Source organism: Hesperophylax consimilis, chromosome 4 (genome assembly GCF_061612785.1).
Source record: "Hesperophylax consimilis isolate HC1 chromosome 4, BYU_Hcon_1.0, whole genome shotgun sequence".
Classification (NCBI taxonomy): Eukaryota; Metazoa; Arthropoda; class Insecta; order Trichoptera; family Limnephilidae; genus Hesperophylax; species Hesperophylax consimilis.
In genome coordinates, this window is record NC_142839.1 from 5,077,060 (window position 1) to 5,099,933 (window position 22,874).

The 22,874-nt window shown below is 33.2% G+C and overlaps 2 protein-coding genes across 4 annotated transcripts in view; one reads left to right on the plus strand and one right to left on the minus strand.

Moving 5' to 3' along the window:
* The first annotated feature begins 1,262 nt into the window (after positions 1–1,262).
* LOC149424078 (carboxy-terminal domain RNA polymerase II polypeptide A small phosphatase 1-like) lies at positions 1,263–11,393 on the plus strand. Of its 2 annotated transcripts, XM_089651251.1 has the most exons (5): positions 1,263–1,496; positions 5,395–5,708; positions 9,223–9,558; positions 10,415–10,612; positions 10,751–11,393. In XM_089651251.1, the coding sequence occupies exons 1-4, from the start codon at positions 1,424–1,426 to the stop codon at positions 10,577–10,579; spliced, it is 888 nt and encodes a 295-aa protein (XP_089507377.1). In that variant the 5' UTR covers positions 1,263–1,423; the 3' UTR covers positions 10,580–10,612; positions 10,751–11,393. The 2 variants fall into 2 exon arrangements, with proteins under 2 accessions (XP_089507377.1, XP_089507376.1); XM_089651250.1 differs by having other exon boundaries at positions 10,415–11,393.
* Positions 11,394–13,457: 2,064 nt separating this feature from the next.
* The window catches only part of Als2 (Amyotrophic lateral sclerosis 2), a 29,347-nt gene continuing 19,930 nt past the window's right edge, over positions 13,458–22,874 (minus strand). For both annotated transcript variants that reach the window (XM_089651252.1, XM_089651253.1), the window contains exons 6-9: positions 20,681–20,860; positions 19,393–19,583; positions 19,141–19,304; positions 13,458–18,854 (exon numbers count right to left, since the gene is read on the minus strand). In XM_089651252.1, coding sequence (XP_089507378.1) covers positions 18,807–18,854; positions 19,141–19,304; positions 19,393–19,583; positions 20,681–20,860 — 583 coding nt within the window. In that variant the 3' untranslated portion in view covers positions 13,458–18,806. The remainder of the gene's footprint in view (positions 18,855–19,140; positions 19,305–19,392; positions 19,584–20,680; positions 20,861–22,874) is intronic.

Genomic DNA, 22,874 nt, shown 5'->3' on the forward strand with positions numbered 1-22,874 from the left:
CGAACATTTTCCACTGCCGTGATGACTACTAGTGAGTAGATAGCCAGGGTAACTGGTGACCAGGGAGTCGGCGCTCGACTGTTTGTTTGTTTTTTGTTTGTATGTATTCAAAATTTTCTAAAAACGATTGTCTAGTGGATTTATTGTTAATATGATTATAAATGCTTTTTAAAAGACAAAATGAGTATAAATTTTATTGACTTATGATTATAAATTTTTTGTGAAACATTGAGCGTTTTCTTTCAAAATATAAACTTTTCACGCATGAAATAATATGGGGGTATAAATTAAAAGTAAACTGTTTCTAGGGATATGAAATTTGTATACAATTTCGGAACTATACTGCAGTCCATTTTTTTAAATCAATACTGACCAACCAGTTTAATATTAAGTTATTTTTTTGTAATTTCGTTTTCATAATCACAATTTATTTCAACGACGTCAACAATATTTTTTTTAAATTCAACGTTTTATTAGCTTAGTCGCACAAATTATGTTTCAATTTTGCCAAAACTAAAAAGTGTATTATCAAAATACTATGTCTATGAATATTTGTCCGGTACTTCATTGCATAGGTCCCAGCGATCCCAGTAGCATTTGAAAATCAAACTAAATTTGGATAAAAAAATCTAATTATCTAGTTATGTTTGCAAATTCATTTTAGATATTATTTATTTACATGGACCTAAAAAGTCCTGGACATTCGAGACCCCCAATTCGAGAGCAAATTAAAGCCACGCGGTGAGGGGGAAGATGTTTGAAAATACAAAAATATTTTAAAGTTTTTTAATGACGTATCCGATTCCTTGTTTCTTCAAATATCGCCACAAAAATCAAAAGCTGTTGTAACTGCATTAAAAGAATAATAGTTCATTATGCACCACTTGCACTTATCATACAAATCAGTTCAAAAGTTAGTCATACAAGATGGCTGCCAGACAATTTCCCCTCACCATAGATTTCATACAAAATCGCACTAATACTCTGTCTAGGGCTTTTTAGGTTCATGTTTATTTATCACTTTTGACCCGCCAATGGCTGCCGATGATATAAAGATGGCGACCCAAACACTTTTACATCTATTTTTAAGCATTTTCTTACTTGAATAAATCTTTCGGTAGGAACCAACTTCTATGGTGAGTTATTATGAACGGAAAAGTTTTCATACTGGTATACATTTATGGTGGTATCTCTTTCTAACAACAACCTGTCGAATACGAAAAACAGAAATAGCTATAGTAAGCTTCTGCCTTCTGCAAATAACAAGCACAACCGAACACCGAACTGAATGTAGGAATTTGTAGTTGCCAGCAGCCATCTGCCATTTTGTAAGATAGAAAGGAGATAAAAGATAATTTTATGGTGTACAATCGTTGCAAATCTGTAGTCACCATTAATAACAAGCTACAAAACAAATGTTTAAATGGACCCATCGTCTATTATCACTCAAGTGTCGCGGGATGACGAACAACTAAACGATTTTACACCAGAAAGAGGTAAATAGACTAATGCTAGTTCACCTGTTAACTATCTATTTTCATTCAGTTACCGATGGGAACCTCACATGTACTTAACATTTTGACTGTTTACAAATAAATTAATTTGAGTGTTAACTATCGTAATGTTTATGTGAATAAATTATGATCCTAAAACATATATTTGTGGCGTTTGAAAGGTAGGCGTGTTCAAGCTATTAAGGTAAACAAGACTTGGTTCACAGCTTGGCGCTTACAACCTTGAAACATTATATTGTTTTTATTTTACCACAAATTGATATTTATTACGCAATGTATGACAATTGAGCATGCCGTCATTGATCTCCGCAAGGAATGTTGAACGTAGTTCGAATTGCACTGTTTTTTCAGAGGTGGTAATGTTATGGATCCACATTCGTTTATTTTGAATCTGATTTTACGCATGTCCATGTATGTACAATTTTACGCCAACTCTTGTTACGTAGAATTATTCTTGTTTTTTCGTATTTCTCCGCAACTATTATGTTGTTTACAAAAGTGAAACGGGATTCTAGTGTACCTACATAATATACTCAGTAATTGTGCAAAATGATCGTGCATCGATAAGTGATAAATTCTCAATATCAGTTGAAATATCAGAAATTTTGTGTGTTCTACCATATTTTTAACCTTTTTGTGACTAAATAACGAATTCAACATTTTGTTTGCGCAATACAAATATTATTATATATTGTTGTCTAATCATAATGTCAATATACGTGTTTAATTCCTAAGATAGTTTGGTCAGACTAGCTAGATGTCACTTCATATTTGCCGTTAAAATTATTATTAACCGGCTAATCTAAGTGATTCATATCACTATAATTACACACTGATCTTTGATAATATAGGTACACCGTGAAATGGTTTGAAGTCTTAATAAGTATAGTAATTGTTTTGCCAATATATTGTATCTGCTTATTGATGTGGTCCATCTCCTGCAATCGGCCAATTATTATAAGAAATTGTTTTCAATTGACTAAGTATAACGGTTTGAAGTGTCGGGTATCAAATTGTATTACAGAACACTTTGGTGACTTTCTTGAGTTGGACACATCTTGTTTGGTCTTGTTGGTATGCATGAACCATTCATCATTTCATTGGGGTCAATTAATAAAGAAAATTTAGCAACTCATGACCTATTTTGTGAGAGGAAACTCCCAAGCTGTTAGTATGAGTGACTTCTCTTTCTCAACAAAACAGCTTACACACCGTCGCTGGGCAGACTTGATCTCTGCCTGGCAATTGCTTTATCTCATTTCTCAGGCATGCTCAACTATTATTATGATGAACAAACATTAACAATATTTATTTTAAAAAATCTGGCCACGTTTTTAGAATTCAATAAAAAAAATTCAGATTATTTTGCACTGCTCCTAGCAGTGAATAAGTATGTAATGCAATATTTTTTAATATTGTACTTATTCCGTTAACACATGCCGAAAGTTCAGGATATTATAGTTAGCTCTTATTCCATCAAAATAATATTATAATGATGCATCTGAGCAGAGAGTTGGAACAAAACCGGTAATTTTCAATATATATATTTATTTTAATAGAAAGACAAACATTTCCAGGTTGCAAATAACCTGACAATATTTAAAATCTACTACCACCACAGTAAGCCATCATCCATCCTTATCTCATTCACTGCCGCCGGTCTCAAACGGGACGGTTCGGGTTTAGTTTGTTTACTTCATCAAAATTTAGTTGCGGTGAACCTGTTAATCCAACAAACGAATTATTTTAATTCTAGTCTATATCTATTGTTTGGTCTGCCATTATTTCGAGAATCCAATTATCTTAGACAATATTTATGGAGCAAAGTAATTTCATTTGGGAACATGTTTAGAAGCACAGGAAAATAAGTGTGCAATTACTTAGTTAATGAACCAATCCACCATGGAATTTGTATGAAATGCAAGTCATTTGAATACATATTTTTCTCAAAGATGCATTATTGTGTTATTACATCTAGCATTATGCAGTACGTTCATTGCGTTCATTACAATATTATCTTAATGAATCAGTAAAGACCTTCAAACTATTGCGCTGTGGTATAATTGCATAAATGCAAATTGCAACGTACTGTTGCTATTTCATTGAGGAAAAATTAACAGGATTTCCATACGTCAGAATTGACCATTCATTGATAGATAAGGTAGAATAATATCACTTGTTTGATGGTAATAAAGACAACATCAGTTTTATTAATTTCTTTCGTACATGTGGTATACGCAAAATATTCAAAAGAATACAGCCGTGTAAAAGTGTGAACTCACTTCAGCGGTAGCCATTATTCATTTAAACTTTGTCATTAATCAATCCTTGTATAAAACATATTTGCAAATTTTTTACCAACCGTAGGTTGGTAGTCTAAATGTCTCACGTAGCGATTTCGTCGATACAACGTTGCCACGGCGAGAAATCACCTCCATATCGCGATCAGAATTAAACATGTTCTGATCAAATTGCCGCCATGTTAAAACCCTGCTAATAGAGTTACTCGCATCGAGTACCTTATCACACGTTCACCCCCTCTTGACCGAGGTTTTATTGTCAAAATGTAAAAGCAGATTGCATGAATTTGAGTTACTGAAATCGCTGATTGTCTTTTGACCTATATTGATAATATAAATAATAAAAACACTAAGTAATGAAATAAAATTTTGCCCCATATTTTATACCTAATAGTATCTGTGACGATATCTTTTCTATATGTGCCCTGTGTGCGCTTGATGTTTGTTTAACGCTATGCACTGCACCAGATAGTGAAATTTAAGCTTTTTTTAAATAATTTAAAGGTCTGTCTATTCATTAATTTCTTTTAAATACAGGACATGGGATGTTAGAATGATGATATAATCTTTTTTTTTTCCTTTTATTAATTTTGTTTCGTATTTTACGAATTTTATCGATATCATTACATTAGAGCTAAAAACAAATTGAGTGCACGATTTAAAATTATCTCAGTAAATTAAACATGGTATTTGCATATTCCTTGAATAATAATATTTTACAGGCAGCATTAAATTTGCAAGAGTATTACAACCCGACAAGTATGGTATTTAACTGCCAAAATTTGAAAGCATTGTTGATCCTAAAAGATAAGCTGACCTTTGTGGCCTAGAGGTCGCAACTACCATTATGTGGTCACAACTTTAATTCCCGTGTAATGTGATTATGTTAGGGTTTTTATGAATAGATTATTTTATTAAGTAGTTATGATTGTAAGCACCTACCATGTTTTTAATCTATTATAAACGTCTTTTATGAATTTACCAAAAAATATCTTTAATGTGTCTGCTACATAGATCGTGTTTCACAAATATTTCTCTAATAACATATTACCATGTTTGCAAAATATGATCCTTTTGTTTTTGTGTTTTTAATCACCACGTAATAATTATATCACTATCAGTGTGTATACATAACTTTTAGATTTGTTTATATCAACTTGTTTTTATGAAGTTTGGCTAAAATATTCTTTAATTTGAAGTAATTGTAATACATATCCTGTTATTGATATTTATTCATAAAAATTAAGTTTTACTAATCACTCACTATTTGAATATTGTGAACGCATGTTACACACATCTGCAAATTTACACTAAAATATTGTACATGTTTTAAAGCTGCTGTACTTCGAAGAATATCATTAATTTATGTACAACATGCTACTGTATCACTTTGGATAATGCTAACGCAGTAATTATAAATGTAGTTAACACAAGTAATAATAGATTTTCTGTGAAAACATGCATAAGCATACCACTGATGGCTCCGTTTAATCTCATACATGGAATAATGTTACAGAAAGACCGTACTAAATTTGAATATATGCACCTAAATTAAACTGTTTATTACAAATGCTTTGCAGTTTACCGATCCACAGCATCCGAACATGATGACAGTGAGGCGTCGGCATGTGTGGGCCCCCCCCCGCCGCCCTCCAAGAAGATGGGGTTCCTGCGCTCGCTACTGTGCTGCTGGGGCGGGGGAGGGGGGCGGGGCAAGGGGCCTCCGGGCGCCGCGGGGCCGGCCGGGGCAGCGGGGGCCTCGCCGGGCTCGCAACTGCCCCTGGCCCCCGCAGACCTGGCCCGCTCTCTGCTGCCGCCCGTGAGGCACCAGGACATGCACAAAAAGTGCATGGTGATAGATCTGGACGAAACCCTAGTACATAGCTCTTTCAAGGTGAGATTTTATATTGATTTATGTGTACCTATATTGAATGCTTCACATACTAACAATACTACAAGACAGAAGCCCTGTCATTGGTACAAGTCAGCAACAATTTGAGAGGCATAGTTCACCATGGGAAAGCTGTTAATTTACTACTCTATTTTACAATATGCTATTTTATCTTACATTAATCATTACATGACTAAATATGTTACAGTACATAATTTATTACTTTATCTTTATTTCTATGCTACATGATTTCATCTCTATCTTACACTGATACATGACTGCATAGTGCATATGTATAAATATTACACTATGTTATATGACTTGATACGCTACTCTATCTTATTCTGATGCATGACTGCATATAAATATTACACTATGTTACATGACTTGATATGCTACTCTATCTTATACTGATACATGACCGAATATAAATATTACAATATTGATTACTGGATATTCTGCACTCTGCTACTTGACTTGATATCACGCTACTCTATTTTCCGTGTAGTCTGTGTTAACAAGTTGAAGTATTGTACTTCATTGTTGACGAGTTGTTTATTTTGAAATGTTCTCCTAATATCTTGTACTTGTGGTTTACATCTACTAAACAAACAATAACATGAAATTTTACTTAGTGCTAAACAACTGATAATGAACATTGATTATAGTTTTTGAGGGGTTTTAAAATTCTTTAAATTATTAGTTGGCCTTCTCTTGTTATTTGTTATAAAATTATATGAATTTTTAACAAAATGTAATAACCCAACTCCAATCTTCTTTATTAGATATACAAGGTGTCCGGGGGAAAAGTGCACTAACTTCGGGAGATGATTCTAGATTCTACATGATAAAAAAGATTAAAAAAACTCTTTTCGAAATTTCAACATTTCAAGGTAGCCTTCAAGTACAAAAGTTGAATTGTTTGTTTCGAAAAAATAATATTCTTCTATGGAAAAACATTTTTGTATGGGAAAGCATTTATCTTTTTTACATGTAGAATCTCCTCCCGAAGTTGGTGCACCCTGTATATATATAATTTTTTTATATTTATGATTACATAGAGTTTTCATACTAAGACACTTTGTGAAGGCGAAAACAAGGTTCCCATTCGAGAAAATGGATTATGTTTTAAACAGCCTATATCTTTGAAAATAATACATATATTTTAATGAAATTTTTTTACATACTACTCACCATACCCCAACTATAAAGTTGTCTGAAATTAAAGCCTACTTTTGTAATACGACTCGATAATCTGACCTTGAAGTTAGTGTTGGGCCATTTAGTGGTGTTTTATTTGTGGAAAAAGTATGTATTTTTTATATTACATTACAATTTTTTTTTAATTTTTGGTCAAATCATTACAAAAAACTTCCTCACTTCCTGTGCGGTGAGTGGAAATATATATTACCCGTTCTACGGGTTTAAATATACTTTCCCTTTGATAAAATATCCATACAAAAGACAAGGATTTGAAGATAGGCAACACTTGGTTTACATTTTAAAACACAAATACGAAGAAGAGATTGGTATAAAATATTTAAGTAAAATTATAGGACAGCAAACTACCATTTCCGCACAAAGTGTGATAATATTGCTTACATCTTAAAAATACACTAAGTATTCATTGCTCCACACGCATTGTTTGGTTGTAACCATATTTTGGAAACAATGTATTATATTATTATTAAAAGTTGTGGAAATATATCAGCATAACAAAACATTACAATAAAAGCATAATAACATGTCATAAACTGTGCACATTTTATTATTTTTATACAGACAACATTTTAAATACATACCAAAATCAGGGTAAAATGTTAAACAGGAATAAAATCTGATAAAATTTTATATCAACAACTTAGATTTATGAAATAACATAATATTATATTATTTTTGCCGGTTCATACCACATTTCTGATAATAAATTATCAAAGTTCTTTATCAATAATTTTTCCAGCTAAGGGAATATTTTATTATCTGTTATCTATGCGTATAATTGATAATGTAAACCCTTATTATTTCCGATCAATATTTATTAGTGGCAAATTGAACCTGCTCATCTTAATATACCTGGGATTTATGTATTTCCATTATTTATTTATGCATTAGGATGACCGGCATGTTGTTGTCCTTATTACAAACCAGATAGAGTATCAATAGCGCATATTGCTTTTACGTCCAACAGATGGCGCTGTTTTTCAAAATAGAAAGTTTTCACCTGTCACAGGTGAAAACTATACAATAACCCAGGGCGACGGTACCCAAAATTGAAGATTGCTGATGGGCAAGGCAATCATTCGGTAATACGCAAATTATCTTGCTCGTTTACCAGCATCTTTAGTAATTTTATAAATAACTTAGAAACAATACAAAACCATAGAAATGTTAAAATACACTAACTTATTTTTGACTAGTGATGGCTGTAATCTTGATATCAAAATACTAAATATTACAATTAATCAGTTTAAATAATTTATTTGAATGACTAATTTTAAATTATTCATTCAAAATTATCAGGATGAATTGCTCGGATACGAGATATTCAATTAGACAGAAATAAAATAGAAGGCCCACGGTTTTCATTATTAATGTCTTTATCTGTATTACTCAGAAAATAGATAGATAAAAAAATTTGTAACCTTATTTTGGCATTGTCGTTGAAGATGTCATTCGTAACCGAGTGATTATTTTGAATCATCATTTGTTTCTTACACTTTTCCGAAATTGATATTTGAGTCGTGGAGCAAAACCCACTTTGCAATTTTTCGAAAATCTCCCTGAGGAACCGTGTCCCGAAAAATTGTTTAGATCACAAAGAATGTACCTTATATTCATTTGAATGAATTTTTGGCATGTTATGCCATGTTTGCGAAAACGTTTTGAGCAATCGTTAGCCGTGATGTGCCAAATTCATAGAACCTAAAAATATGCGTTAAACGGTGAAATCCAGGTAGATTTATTGTCTTTAACAGTAAGCAGTTTCATATGTTTGCATATTAATATTTCGAGGAATGGTATTAATTAAATACTGTGGTAAATGTAAATATATAACACCAATCGCTCGAGTGGTATGCTAAACATCGACATGATTAAACATTTATTTATTTTGGCTTTTGGATTTTCATTGGCTCCGTCGCTTTGATAGTCAGTGCAGTTTGGTTGTAACTCGGCACAGTAGGCATGCTTCCACGCCATATCTCCCTTCCTTTCCATTATCTACGATTATAACCTTTTTGCACTCTAAATAATGGAATCGTTTGAAAAACCGATTCGAATCTCTCAATGTGTCTGATTTTGCAGCCTATAAACAACAAGGACTTCCCGTAACCCGTAAATATAGACGTCATTCGTAACCTGAGTGATTGATTCGAATGATCATTACACTGCTCCGAAATTGAATATTTCTATTGTGCTCATCACTATTATGATCATTCTGCACGATAAATAAAAGAATTATGAACCCATTTGAATCTCTCTCTGTGCCATAGACGTTTGACCCGTTATTCTTTTTCAGCCCATAAACAATGCGGACTTTGTAGTACCAGTAGAGATAGACGGCACAGTGCACCAGGTGTACGTGTTGAAGCGGCCACACGTGGATGAATACCTGAGGCGGATGGGTGAACTGTACGAGTGTGTGCTGTTCACGGCCTCGCTGGCCAAGTACGCGGACCCCGTGGCTGACCTGCTGGACCGGTGGGGAGTGTTCCGAGCCCGCCTATTCCGCGAGTCCTGTGTCTTCCACCACGGGAACTACGTAAAGGACCTCAACAAGCTCGGCAGGGACCTGAGGAAGGTCATCATTGTGGACAACTCCCCCGCCTCATACATCTTCCATCCTGACAATGCCGTAAGTTCATGCATTCTTCTATATTCCTTAACCTTTTCAGTGCAATCTATCCCACCACGCAGCAAGCACGTTTTGACAAAATGCATGTGTTTAAATGTAAGCCAGATGATCCATTACTAATTAGTTAAACCGTTTCCCACAGGTGTGAGGCACACACTCCTTGCCTCATTCACATTCATACACCGTGTTATACTTACTCTTCTGTTATTCTGACTCTTGACATGGCCAAACCATCAAAGCCACGTCAAGGAATTGCTCACCACTGGCAAATGAAGTTGATTCTACGAGGCTGTTGCATGTGTAATCCATCGGCGCCTGTCCTCGATGGCTATGTCTTAAATGTGATCCATGAGGTTTCAATTAAACACATACACTTTGATTTAATTTTACTCATTCTCCTAGAAAAGCATTTATATGGACCGCACTGCATTGTACCACTATACATATTTGTTTTTATTGTGAATTTTCAACAATCTTCTATTTACAAGTATATAACTGCTCTGTTTTTCCCCAACATTTTATACATACTTATAATGTACATATTTCTTTAACAAACAAAAGATATACATTTTTCAATCTTCTCGTCGCCCGGCAGCTGTGTATGATTAATTTATCATCTACTAGCCTATGTGTACCCGGCATTGCTAGACTTTTCTCTACATTCTGTAAATATAATATCCTGTTTTATATCTATAAACCTTTCGAAATAAATTCTCTAACTGACTGAAAACCCTATCTAAATCCGTTGCGTAGTTTAGCAGAACTAAGCACACAAACAGACAGACGCGGATAGCGATTTTATTTTATACTATTTAGAGATAAGCAATTTAATGTCTGTTTATATTTGTTTGTGCAGGTGCCGGTGGCGTCGTGGTTCGACGACATGACGGACACGGAGCTCCTGGACCTCATCCCGTTCTTCGAGAAGCTGAGCAAGGTGGACAGTGTGTATACAGTGTTGTGCAACTCCAACCACCCGTACAACGGGGGATCCCCGTTGCGGGGGAGCAGCCCCACGTAGCCCCCCACCGGCTTCTCCCCCTCACAGACACAAGTGAGATCATAACTGGAGTGATAGCCATCGAAAGGGTGTTTTTTTAAGTGCCAATTTTGCCTTGTGGATATATTATACATATAACTTACTATTTTACACAGTAGCTGAAAATATTACATATTGTATTTTTATCAATAGGAGATGACGGCGTCCGGCGGTCTGTTTGGGAGCAGTAGTTGTATTTTCATATTGTGGAGTAACTTTATACTATGCGTCATTCGGCGGACGTAAACAAGTCAAACAAACAAACAAACTGTACAGTGTTTACAATGTTCTTGCTACACGTGGTTGTTTCATTTCAATAATGATAGTTTTAGTGACGTGCAAGGAATTATCAACAGAGCACTCGGAAGGGAAGTGTCCAAATTTATGTTTTGCTAGCTAGTGCAATAAAATATTGTTAGTTATTGTTTGTTCATAAGGAAAATTGTCTCAGAGCAAACATGTTTATTTAATTGCATGCGAATCAGTGTATTTTAAAGTAACATTTTATAAAATATCTTGTTGTGACATATAATGAGTGTCGTAGTCATTGGACGTGTGCGTATTCAGGACTCACTATCATCTATCTACATTACCCATCTATCCCCGCACCTCCACCTTCATACTACTTCATATTGTTCATTGCCTATTATATATCCATATTTGGTACAAAACATGTTAAACATCCCCTTATCACTCACTTCCCTTTTCCCTTTCAATTAACTTGTCTGGTAACTTTATTTTATTTATTTGTTATTTATTTTATTTAATCATAAATCTATATTAGTTGCTTATGCTTTTAATCGCAACTTAACCCGCTTGTTACTGTTAGCCTTGACTAAAATAATGTTAACATTTCTAAAAAGAATGAAAGACTTGAAGAAGAATGGATGTGTTTGTTTATATTTGTGATTGCCATTGTGTTGTGAATTGGTTTGGCTTCTCTTATCTCCAAACAACTGAATGATTTTTTAACACTGTAACAGTTATGCATGTAAGTTAATAAAATACATATATTTTCATAGGGTAACAAAACTATATATTTATATCATTACTACTTGTAAAATATAATGTTAACACGACAAAACTAATAATCGCATATATATATATATGTATATATTATACTTTGAGGACAATCAGTCTCCGGAGTAACGCGCGGTCGTGCCGTTGCTAGAAGTTATCAGAAGTATACCGGGAGCCGTTCTGTTATAGATGAAAGGACGCATCTAGTGCAACACGATACAAGGCTTTTGTAATGTTTGTACCCATTAATGTAGCACGGTGGCAGGACCAAGTCTGGTGAAGTGAAACAGTTGCATATGAGTGAGCCACAACAGTGGTGTCCAATGGACGATTCGTCTACTATATCAATTACTTCAGGGAACAATATTAATCTACCGACTTTCTCTAATTTTATACCTATGCGCTATGTTTTAGTGGCCTTATCAGATAATATTAATGTATAGGACTGTACAGAGTTGCTGTGCTGTACTGTACTGTATTGTATTGTATTTTACTATATTGTACTGTATTGTACTGTATCGTACTGTACTGGGACAAGTAGCACAGTGTAGCGGTGGCAGTTGCGGTTGGTCACAAGGACCCTTCGGCCCCGGGGGCAGTATTTTATGTGTAAGGACTTGAGGGGGTTATTCTTATGCCATAGCTTAATTCATAGGTAATACTTAATTACTTGAGTGTAATGAATGTTCTTTTCTTGTTATTTATCCTATGTTGTTTTTAACTCTCGACTTATGCGGAATAAACATGTGTTTGTGAGAGATTTGTACAGAAATATTATTTTAGTATCAATGATTATAGTTTTATAATACATATTATTATTGGCAATATAGTGATGGTTTCTCCTGAAATGGAAATGAAGCAATACATCCCGAGATGGTCTGGCATGTGATGCCTCTTTACTTTACTTATGTCTAATAGGAATAATGTTTTGTAAATAGCATCCATCAATCACAGCACCCTGTGGTTAAATCATTAGGAATTAAATGTAATATTTTATTGGATACATTTATTTAGAACAAAGCTTTATCATATTGCCGTAGAAAGCTGGCATTTATATCCACCACGAGTCTTTCTGCTTTTATTCCTCCATAGCAAGCAAGCAAGCATTTAGTTCTACCAAATATTACAGTGCTCTATCATTTTTTGGCAAATTGTGGTGATATATTTATTTCTAATCAACCTGTTTTAATAACATTTATTTTATTATAAAATGATACGTTTGGGAGGGCCGTGGTGAAAGAAACATGTATTATAAATATTAAACAAAGACTTACACGAAATAGCCGCGAGATATCACTTATTAGGTAACATTTACCTATATGGAAATTTGTATTTATGGTGTACATTTTTGATATGATGTTGTACAAATGAAATTAAGACATTTGGTATGTATGTTATTTTACAGGAATGAAATAAATAGCATTAACATAAATATGTTTTATTTTACCTCTTAGATTATTCATAATTATTATAGCTATTCTTTTATGACTGTTAATCAGGAAGCACTCCAACTGCTGCTATGTAAATCCCCAAATTATCCCTCTCCAAAAATTTTTTAAATAAAAAATTATTTGACCTGCAATTTGTTATTTTGATTTGACATCTCCATGTTGAACTGAATATGCTGAAATTCCTCAAGTTATTTTCCCAAAACAAACTGCATTGTTGCATTACTAGCCCTCTCATGAAGGAAACACATCCCGGGATACAAAGTACCAAAAGTACCCGTTCAACTGCGAAATTTTCATTACAATACAAAATGTTGTACAATGACATTTGTTGTATGAAAAAAAAAACAGGTGTGTCATTATTGAATGTTTTTTTATTAGATACACAATGTTCACAATGGAAATTAAAATGATTCAGAAAAATAAATACATTCCCTCGGCACAGTATGTTGGAAGTTTAACTATTATGTTTAGTATCTAAGGACATGCTTAATTTACATTTTGGGTTTTAATTGTAACACAATTTCTCAGGTACAGTAAATCACATACACTTTAAAAATGACGACCTCATCAGATGAAATGAAAGTTTAAAAACATAATTTATGCGGTAGTAGTATGTGGAGTTTATTAGTTTAACTAAAAGATGTATTGTTGCCATTAACCTTTCCCTTACTGTGCTAAAAAAATCCACGCATTCCGGTGTTCAAAATAAGCGATTTAATATCGGAAAAATATGAATCTTCATAGCTAATCGATTATGTTTATTATATTTTATATCAAATGTGATAATAATTGCTGAAAACATGAAAAAACCATCGGCAGATGCTAACGAAACGTGCGAGGGGTCCACATCTAACGACGATTCACGGGCGACTGGCTAACGGCTGGCACAAACACAGCTGTGCGGTCGTAGGTATCCATGGTCTAAATCAAAATACAACTGCAGATGTGTGGATGTCTCATGTTCCCGCATAGCGAATTAAAGCGGGACATCAATAGCGTGTCATTTCCTCGCGCACTCTTCGCGTATTAGTATCACACGATTGATTGTATTGGTGTATTTGTTCCAGATTTTTAACAAAAATCTCTGATTTTTAATTGAATTTGAAAACTATGTAAAATATTATTTTTTAATTCAGTGTATAAATGTATAACGGAGGAATACCTAAAATCTGAACCCAGAATTTATTATATTTATAGAGTTATTAAAGTTATTAGAAGCAATGTGTAGTAAATACACACCACAGATAAGGAAAGGTTAATAAAGTAACAACTAAAATTCAAACTACTGCTTTTTGACTTTGAAAATATTTATAGAGACAGCAATAAAAACCTACGCGATCATGACAATGTATTATTTAAAAAAAAAAATTTTTTTCAGAAATAAAGGAACTTATTATTGCTAAGCTTTAAAAATAATATTGAAAATGTGTTTTTACAAAAAGTTGAAATATCTTCATTAATAAAATTGACATTTCCTTTGATGTAAACATTTTACCGCATAACCTTTTCTGTTTCATCAAATTACTTGGAATATGAATGGACCAATACTTGATTATTTTGGTTTTATAACAGCACAATACAATGATTAAGAATATACATAATTAATACTTTTTTATATTAATTTGGGAGGCGGGTATGGGTATCGCGGCCCAAGCAACCATTCAACCTTATAATATATATTATGCATTTGCATACCACACCCCGGCAGTTACAGGGGCAGATTAAATTCTGATTGGGGTAATTAAATTCACTTAAATAATAGCTGATTAAAGAAAAAATGCCTAAAGGGTGGGACAACTTGTCCTTTGGGAACTATTTAAATGAGCACCAAAATATTTTCGGTCACCAAATTTCTTACGATAATTTTACAACACCAAAATTATATTTGGATACCAAAAATAATTCCGCCAAACCATGTATATTTGAATGAACATAAAAAATAAACTGCGGAGTACAGATTTATTTACTTACTACCGGAATCTTGATTAGGCACCAAAAACATGAATTTAATGCCAGAATGCAATTTTTAAATATTAGTAGTGTATTCTTGGGGACTTATTTTTAAACTAAAATTGATATGCCAATGGGTTAGCGGGAATTGTGAATAATTTAATTTTATTTAAAATTTACAGTTCTCCAATCGTGGCATTTTCTTGGAATGTCTACAATAAGTTAAAAATGATGACATGATAATTTATAATGGTTTGGTAGCACTTAAATGGTGATATTTGTTCAGTCGCCTGGGGAAGTAAAGTACTTAAGAAAATATTGCTCAAGTTGATAACATAGATAAAGAAACATACATATTTTAACAAAGCATCACAAACTATATTTTACTTCAAAAAAATTAAGACTAATAATTTTTACAAGTTTTCTTCAAGTAGACCTTCATACATCATTTTGCAGGGAAGCTAGATGATTGAGCACCATATATAGCAATCCTGCTACATGACCGGTATTTCAGTTGCTTTTTAAGCTTGCTTTGAGGGATATTTACATTCATCAAGTTGCTCTCTCGTGTTAGTACGAGAGAGCAACTTGACAAGATTAGCCAACTGATAACATTCCTGAATATGTACAATGAAATACCGGCCTATATACTTCTTCGAAATGCATTTTTATAAAGTAGCTAGTTTATCATTACATAAATATACACAAAATAAAGACACTCTTAATACGCACTTTTTTATAAAAAATAAAAAAAAACTGTACAAGTTAGATAATAATGAGAAGTATTTCAGTTTACAGAAATGGAATATTTCCACAGACATATGAATATATAGACTAGAAATTAAAGGTGAGGGGTAAAATCAACTGTTGAAGAACGAAGGGGGTAAAGCTGACTGTGATTCGTCAATAAATCAATCTGACAGTATATAGGCATCTCGCATTATAATATCACCATTTAGTTCTTAAAAGTAAAATCTGCTTTTGAATGAATAGACATTTTTACATGGGAGCGCAAATTACTCACCACGTTATGAACAAATTTGCGAAGTCCAAATTCGGCAAAAAAAAATTTCTTCTATTTTCAGAGTCGAATATTTTGTTTACGTATTTAGTTAAGACACTTTTATAAGTGTTCATAATTTACTTCCCAGTAACAACGATGCGCACACTTGAGAATCGCTACATTCGACCAATGTTGGCTCGATGTGATAGTATATGTTTCTACAACTGATTCATATTATACGACGTGAATAAGCTTAAAATGATGCTTACATATGGAATGTAATACGACAATTGGGTTTATTCTCTTTTTCACATATATTTTTACAAGTTTTCATATCACAAGCCACTATTTTGCCGTGTTATTTCATAAAATGCCTGGACCATAGCTCGACGCTAGTTCGAACAAGAATGATGACGTCACATTCTCAAGATTCACGGGAAGCCATACGCGAGCCCAGCCGGCTCCAATGGAACCGGTATGGGGAGTGGGGAATAATACGCTTTTAATCACTTAGGGCAGGTCTACTAAAATGTCTATGAATATTTCGTTAAAATTGAAATCTATCGTTTACTTGGCGGCCATTTGATTGTTATTGATGCAAGTTTTTTACTTCTCTTATTTAAGCCAAAATATGAACCCATGATCCTAAAACACATTCTTAGTTATGTAAAAACATGGCGTGACATTAAAATGATCAGTTTTTTTAACAAAATAGCTACTAAAATGCATTATTTTCCATTTTCAGAAACTAAAATACTTACTTTTCTTTATTATCTGACTTCTACAAAATTAAAGTTTATGGATGATTAAACTATGTTTTCATGTGAAACTAAAAGTGCAACTAATGTCATGAAACAACTTGTGCGCAATTAGTTGCGTAATGTAAATTCGGCTTAACTGACACAAAGTGTTGTAAAAATAAAATGTGCATATTAAGCGTGTCTCTATTTTCTATACATTTACCAAAATTTACTATACTTGCTAAAGCCAACTGACTTGGAATGGAATAGTTTTTCTTGCGTATGGAAGTAATAACACATACAGTACAAGAAACTATTAAAAACTCTTGTTCTATCTTGCAGTAACCTATTGGCTAACCAGTGGTTCTAAATTCAGTTCAGCCATAGTTTTGTAGTTCTCATAACGACCTAGGAATAAAATTATTTACTGTTTTTATTATTTGCATCTTTAACACATTATTTCTATCTTTTAACGTTTTGTATTGGACTAGAGCTAAACTAATCTACATGCGGATTAAATAATATAATTATAACCTTGCACATAATTGAGCTAAAATCATTAATTATTTCACACCATTTTTTTTATAATATGTACATAATATATAATGCATAAACATTATAAAGAAAATGAGTTAAGTATAAAGATTCCTCAAATATTTAAATTTTGATTAGATGCAATGACGTTACAATATACATAGATGTGCTAAATAAATCTCAAAGTGGCAACCAAAAAGTATGTCAATTGTAGTGCTTTCGATTTCCTACTTTTAGTACTAGATAAACTGTCACACATCACGTAAAGTCATGTGCTAACTCCAAGTAAATTGCCTTACAAAAGAGACTATATGCCCTTGTATGTAATGAGATAGTGTTTCAATTACTCGGCAAACACCAGTAAAATTCAAGGAATAACATAATTGTAAATACACGCAAATTACTCATTATTATCGATTATTATAAATAATACAATTGTTTCCCGCCTGAAGATTTATGCGTCGTTAGAGAAAATAGGAGGCCGACTAGAGTACGGGTCTGCGGATGCGCAAATTACAGTAACTGCTGTCACTAAGTAAACTTTACTGAATAAAATAACCTAATAACTTATTTTTGTGCTTGCGGATAAACATCAGCAGCGACAACGAGTATCAACAATCGCTGCCATTTGCAAAGTGTCGTTGCTCTATTATGGCACGGCACTGACATGATCACTTGATACCTCAAAATCCGTCAGGCGCCCAGACCTCTACAGTGGTCAGCCTTGGGGTAGTATTCTGCGCAATTTTGAATACAAAAACGCTGACCTTTTTACGTTGTAGATATATTTTTTAATGTCTATCTTTGTCATAAATGAACAACCTTTGAATTAAGAATTTACTGGAAACATAAGAGTGTTTCTTACTTGCCACATTTTATCTTAATTTTGCGAGACAGCAACAAGTCTAGATGTATTGTAGTGTCATTGATTAGATGCATTTATTCTGTAAAAGTAATAATTTTGGTTTATGAGAGCGCAATATAATGGGATAGACAATTTGTTCCTTTATCCATAAATATAAGTAACACATAATATCCTTATTCCAAGTAAAATTACGTATTTTAACAATTTTTTTATTATTATTTATCGCTACGGATAAACATAACCGTAGAAAATAATGATTGTTCATTAGTCTTTGGATTTATTGTTTATGGACAAATAGTTTTTGGACGCACAGTGCTAAAATTGAATAGAAATAAAAAAAATCTATCATAATTTAAAAAAATGGCTCAACATTTCCTAAATTAAAACTTTTATACATTTAACACTGATTAACACTTATTTTCTAACTTAATATGAGCAAACTGATAAATAGTTGGACTTAGGGCTAAAAATATACTATACATTATACTCGCACACAATACTATGGCAAATTTTTCTACATGGAATAAGATATATGGCTTTGGTTTTTCTAAATGATAATACAACTAAAATATCAATTAAAAATCACTTGATATGCCGAGACAGTCGACACAATCAATGCGTCTCCTTTGTTGAATTCATTATTCAACTAATCACAAATTGTCACCTTCTCTTGTAGTATTTGAAAATAGCATGCCTGTAAATAAAAATAAAACAAATTAGTACAAATATATATATCTAAATATATTAAAATTAATGTGTCTTTATTTGTCCTATACGCATTCTTATATCATTTATTCGATTTTAAAGGTTGAGAAACTATGGTTTGGCCTACAAATTTAATCTTCTTTTGCCTGTATATTTACACCTTATTTTTTTAAGTGACTAAGTGCATTCAGTTATTCATTGGTACGTCTTTCTTGTATTCATGTTGGAAATATGGCAATCCTATCTAATGTGTTTATTTAATGTAGTTTATGTACCTTGAGTGTGGTAAACATTATGCCGAGTTCTCCATTCTGCATACACGGCTCTAGGAAATCTTCAATGAAATGTATCTCCGAACCCAATTGTAAAATTCTGGCTCTGACCACAACAAAATGGAACACTGGGAAGAGTTCATCCATAGTCCACAAATATGTTGGACCTTTAAAAAAAAAAGAAACAGTTATAATTTACAGTTCATATCACAAAGAATTTAATTGAAACAACAAGAAGTTTATTGCAGTATTTACCCAGTTCTTTTTGAACGGCGGCAGTAATCTTCTGGAAAGTACTCTTTATGACAAGTAACTTTTCCATTGGACAGAATGTCGTCTTTAGTTGCTGTAATGTGTCAACAGCTTCGGAAAACAGCTGATCTTTTACGGGTGAAAAAGGCGGCGTGCCAACGCACGTCTTGGCTGTGTAACTTATCAGGAATTTTCTGTAAATAATCAAATAAACATTCAATGATTTTTAGAGATGTTGCCAATAGCAAATAATATTAATAATAAGTCCAACTCCAGTGAAATAGTGGCAATATCAACAACTCTAGCCGCTAGAGGGAGCTAGTAGAGGTGAAGCATATATACTAGAACAGATGTTTGGAACAGATATCTCAAAGAGACTTTCGTACTTAGTATTTGTTCTTAAGTATTGCGCGTCCTGTGAGTACTGGACGCAATAAATTGGGTTCCGCAATACTCGCCAGCCGGAAGACGCTGACCTAGACAAACCTCACCCCATGAACCCGGGCACCCCTGATACGTCACCAAACGTATTTGACCACTTAGGGTGACCTATCGCAGGGACAAACATTTCCATTCCCCGGGGTTGCGGTACCCATACCCGCCTCTCAAATTGAATACCCCCCTCCTAAATTGAAAGTGTAAAGGCAGGAGAGCTAGGTCGCCACTCGGTTGGGCAGCCTTGTGAGGCGGGTTAAGATAGGGGCTGTAGGAAAGGATTTATCAATGCGGCTTTTGATATATATTCCAAAGGAACCCGTTCCAAAAATAACCGGTTCTTAAAGAAATAATATCGAGAGATCCAGAGACAGCAAAGGAATCGGTTCTTTGTAACCCGGACAGGAATGTCAACCATCACTAATAACTTTTACCATGACAAACATACTAATTTCAGTTTTCTGTGCTGTGCGTTAGTTAGTCCAACGTGAACACGAAATATGGTTGAATGAATTCAAATTTGCTTTGAATTTAAGTGTCATTTTCAAAATTGTATCTACCTCTGATATGATATTTTATTATTTAAAAAATTGGAACTGATTTGTAAACGAGAATTCAAACAATCCTGTGATTTTTCAAGAGTCTGCGCTAGTTCAAAAAATATAATCAGTAATATTAAAAATGGCAACCATTTAGATTTTAAAATCATATACAAAGTGTTGCAATAAAATAAAAATAAAAGTAGATAGGTGCTTCTCAATATAACGAAACAATAGAATAAGAAATATTACAAATGGCAACAATGTGAAAATCAAATATAAAGTGTTGCAATAAAACAAAAAAGTGAAATACTTACTGATCAATGCCAAGGAAGGCCATTAGGGTAACATCAGTCTGCCTGTTCCACTTTAGCAACCTTTTCCAGTAAGCCACATCTTCCTTTTGGTGATGCAAGGCATACAATACATGCAGAGAGGGGTGAACCCTCGGAAGTAGAAGGGGTTGGACTATTCCTGACACGGAAACCACTTCATCACTGGAAGAAAAACTGATATTTTAAATGCGTTGAGATAAACTCATCATAATTTTTTTTCATAATGTTGCAGTGAAGAAATAAGAATAATTAATAAAATGGCAGTTTATTTGGAAATTCATAAATTTCAGATATTCAAGTTCCAACGCGGAGTTGATGTCACAACTAATATAATCTCGATTTCTCGAGATTTTCGAATACTCGGAATATTCTTCGTCTACCGGCATTTGAATGAAAGTGTTCTTATTTTATTGTATACCTAGTACTGCAGTAGTTATGTAAAATTTAACAATTAATTAAACAAATCTCAAAAAGCCTTTTTTTTTAACAGGCGCGGTATGTTTTATTCTTAAATACTTTACAGGATGTCTGGAGGCAAAGTGTATTAACTTCAGGAGGTAATTATACATGATATATATTGTTATAAATACAACAATTCAAATTTTTAATGCTGAAACTACCTTAAAAGGTTGATTTGTCAAAAAAAAGGCCTCCGTACTTTAAAATAAACTGCAATAAAACTATTACTACTTATGGTCAACATGTATGTCAACAACAGTAGACCTTGCATTCAAAAAAATATGTTTCAAATTTTTTCATATTCAACAACCAAAATTACTTCTGAAATCATTAAGATTTGTAAGTAGGTTCTTAAAAAAAACTATATTTTATGTGACTTCTTTTACTTCAAATAAGGAATTATTCAATTTGTCTATTGTCGATTTTGTGGCTATACACCGATAATATTCGGCAAAGGCAAAAAATACGGAACAAATACAAAACTTAATTTTGTTGGTCTTTACATTACTACAGGGTACAATTTATAGTATTTCTATTTTAGCTTGTATGGGCTTTGGTCCCCCATTCCTTTCACCCCTGAAATATTATTCCAATCTTCGTTTAAATCCCCTTAAAGATTCCCAGTTGCCAGTAATAGGGTTTAATCACTGTTTTTTTTTCTCTCAAAACAAATTAAGAAAAAAATTACAATAATGAATGTATTTTTATTTTACTTTTATGTTGAAATAAATTTTCTATAACGTTTAAACGACTTGTTCATATTTATTCGTGAATATGGAGGCATTGACATCACGCCGAGCAAGGTTGGTGCCAGCCATCTTACCAGCCAGTGTCATTTTCTACATCATAATGATCTTTTTAAAATCAATGAATGAAAATATTTAATTTACACATGCATTTGCCATTTTTCGCGGACTGTCGGTCAACTGCGGGACACGGCAAATGCTGTTTTTGTCGACTGTCGGTTTTGGGCGGGAAATTTGCTACCTGGGTGCTGGCGACAGTCTGTCGACGTTATTTGAGATGCCTTGTCCAGATTGGCTAGTGTGCCGCTTGTAAAGGCGTCGCCACAAATCTAGAGCTTTTATGCGATCTCAATCTCCAGTTTAGGTTGAGTCCATTCACGTATTGGACTATTTTTTATACCGCTCGCACTGTTTTGTTTACTGTTTGGTATTTTATTATTTGAATATGTATAGGACTTTATCCCTATAAAAATTATTTTTATTTTTTGTTTACTCAATTGTCATTGTTGTTATACAAGCATATACTTGGAGGAATTTATGTGATACATGCACTTATAGTGTGTGATGGATTATCAACATATGAAGTGTACTGATTCTTTGAAAGAATAAATACTATGATTCATAAGTGGAATGGGCTCTTCAATTAGGCGAGGCCACCGCAAAAGACTCTTTTATGACAAGAAGCAATTAAACTTATGAGTTATTGAGTGTTCGCCTTCGGCCTTAGGCGACACTGTTCAATATTTACGCGATCAGATTTCACACAACCAGCGATTGTAAAATTGCGGGCATGGCAAATATATATTATTATTTATTATATAACTATATGATATGAATAGACATGTTATCTTTTACATGGATTTCTCAAATATTGAATATTGAATGCTATTTACTAAATTAATATCAGGTTTTTATATTCAGCTTTGAAATGTGGTGAAATTATGATGTAATCAAAGCAATTATAATTTATT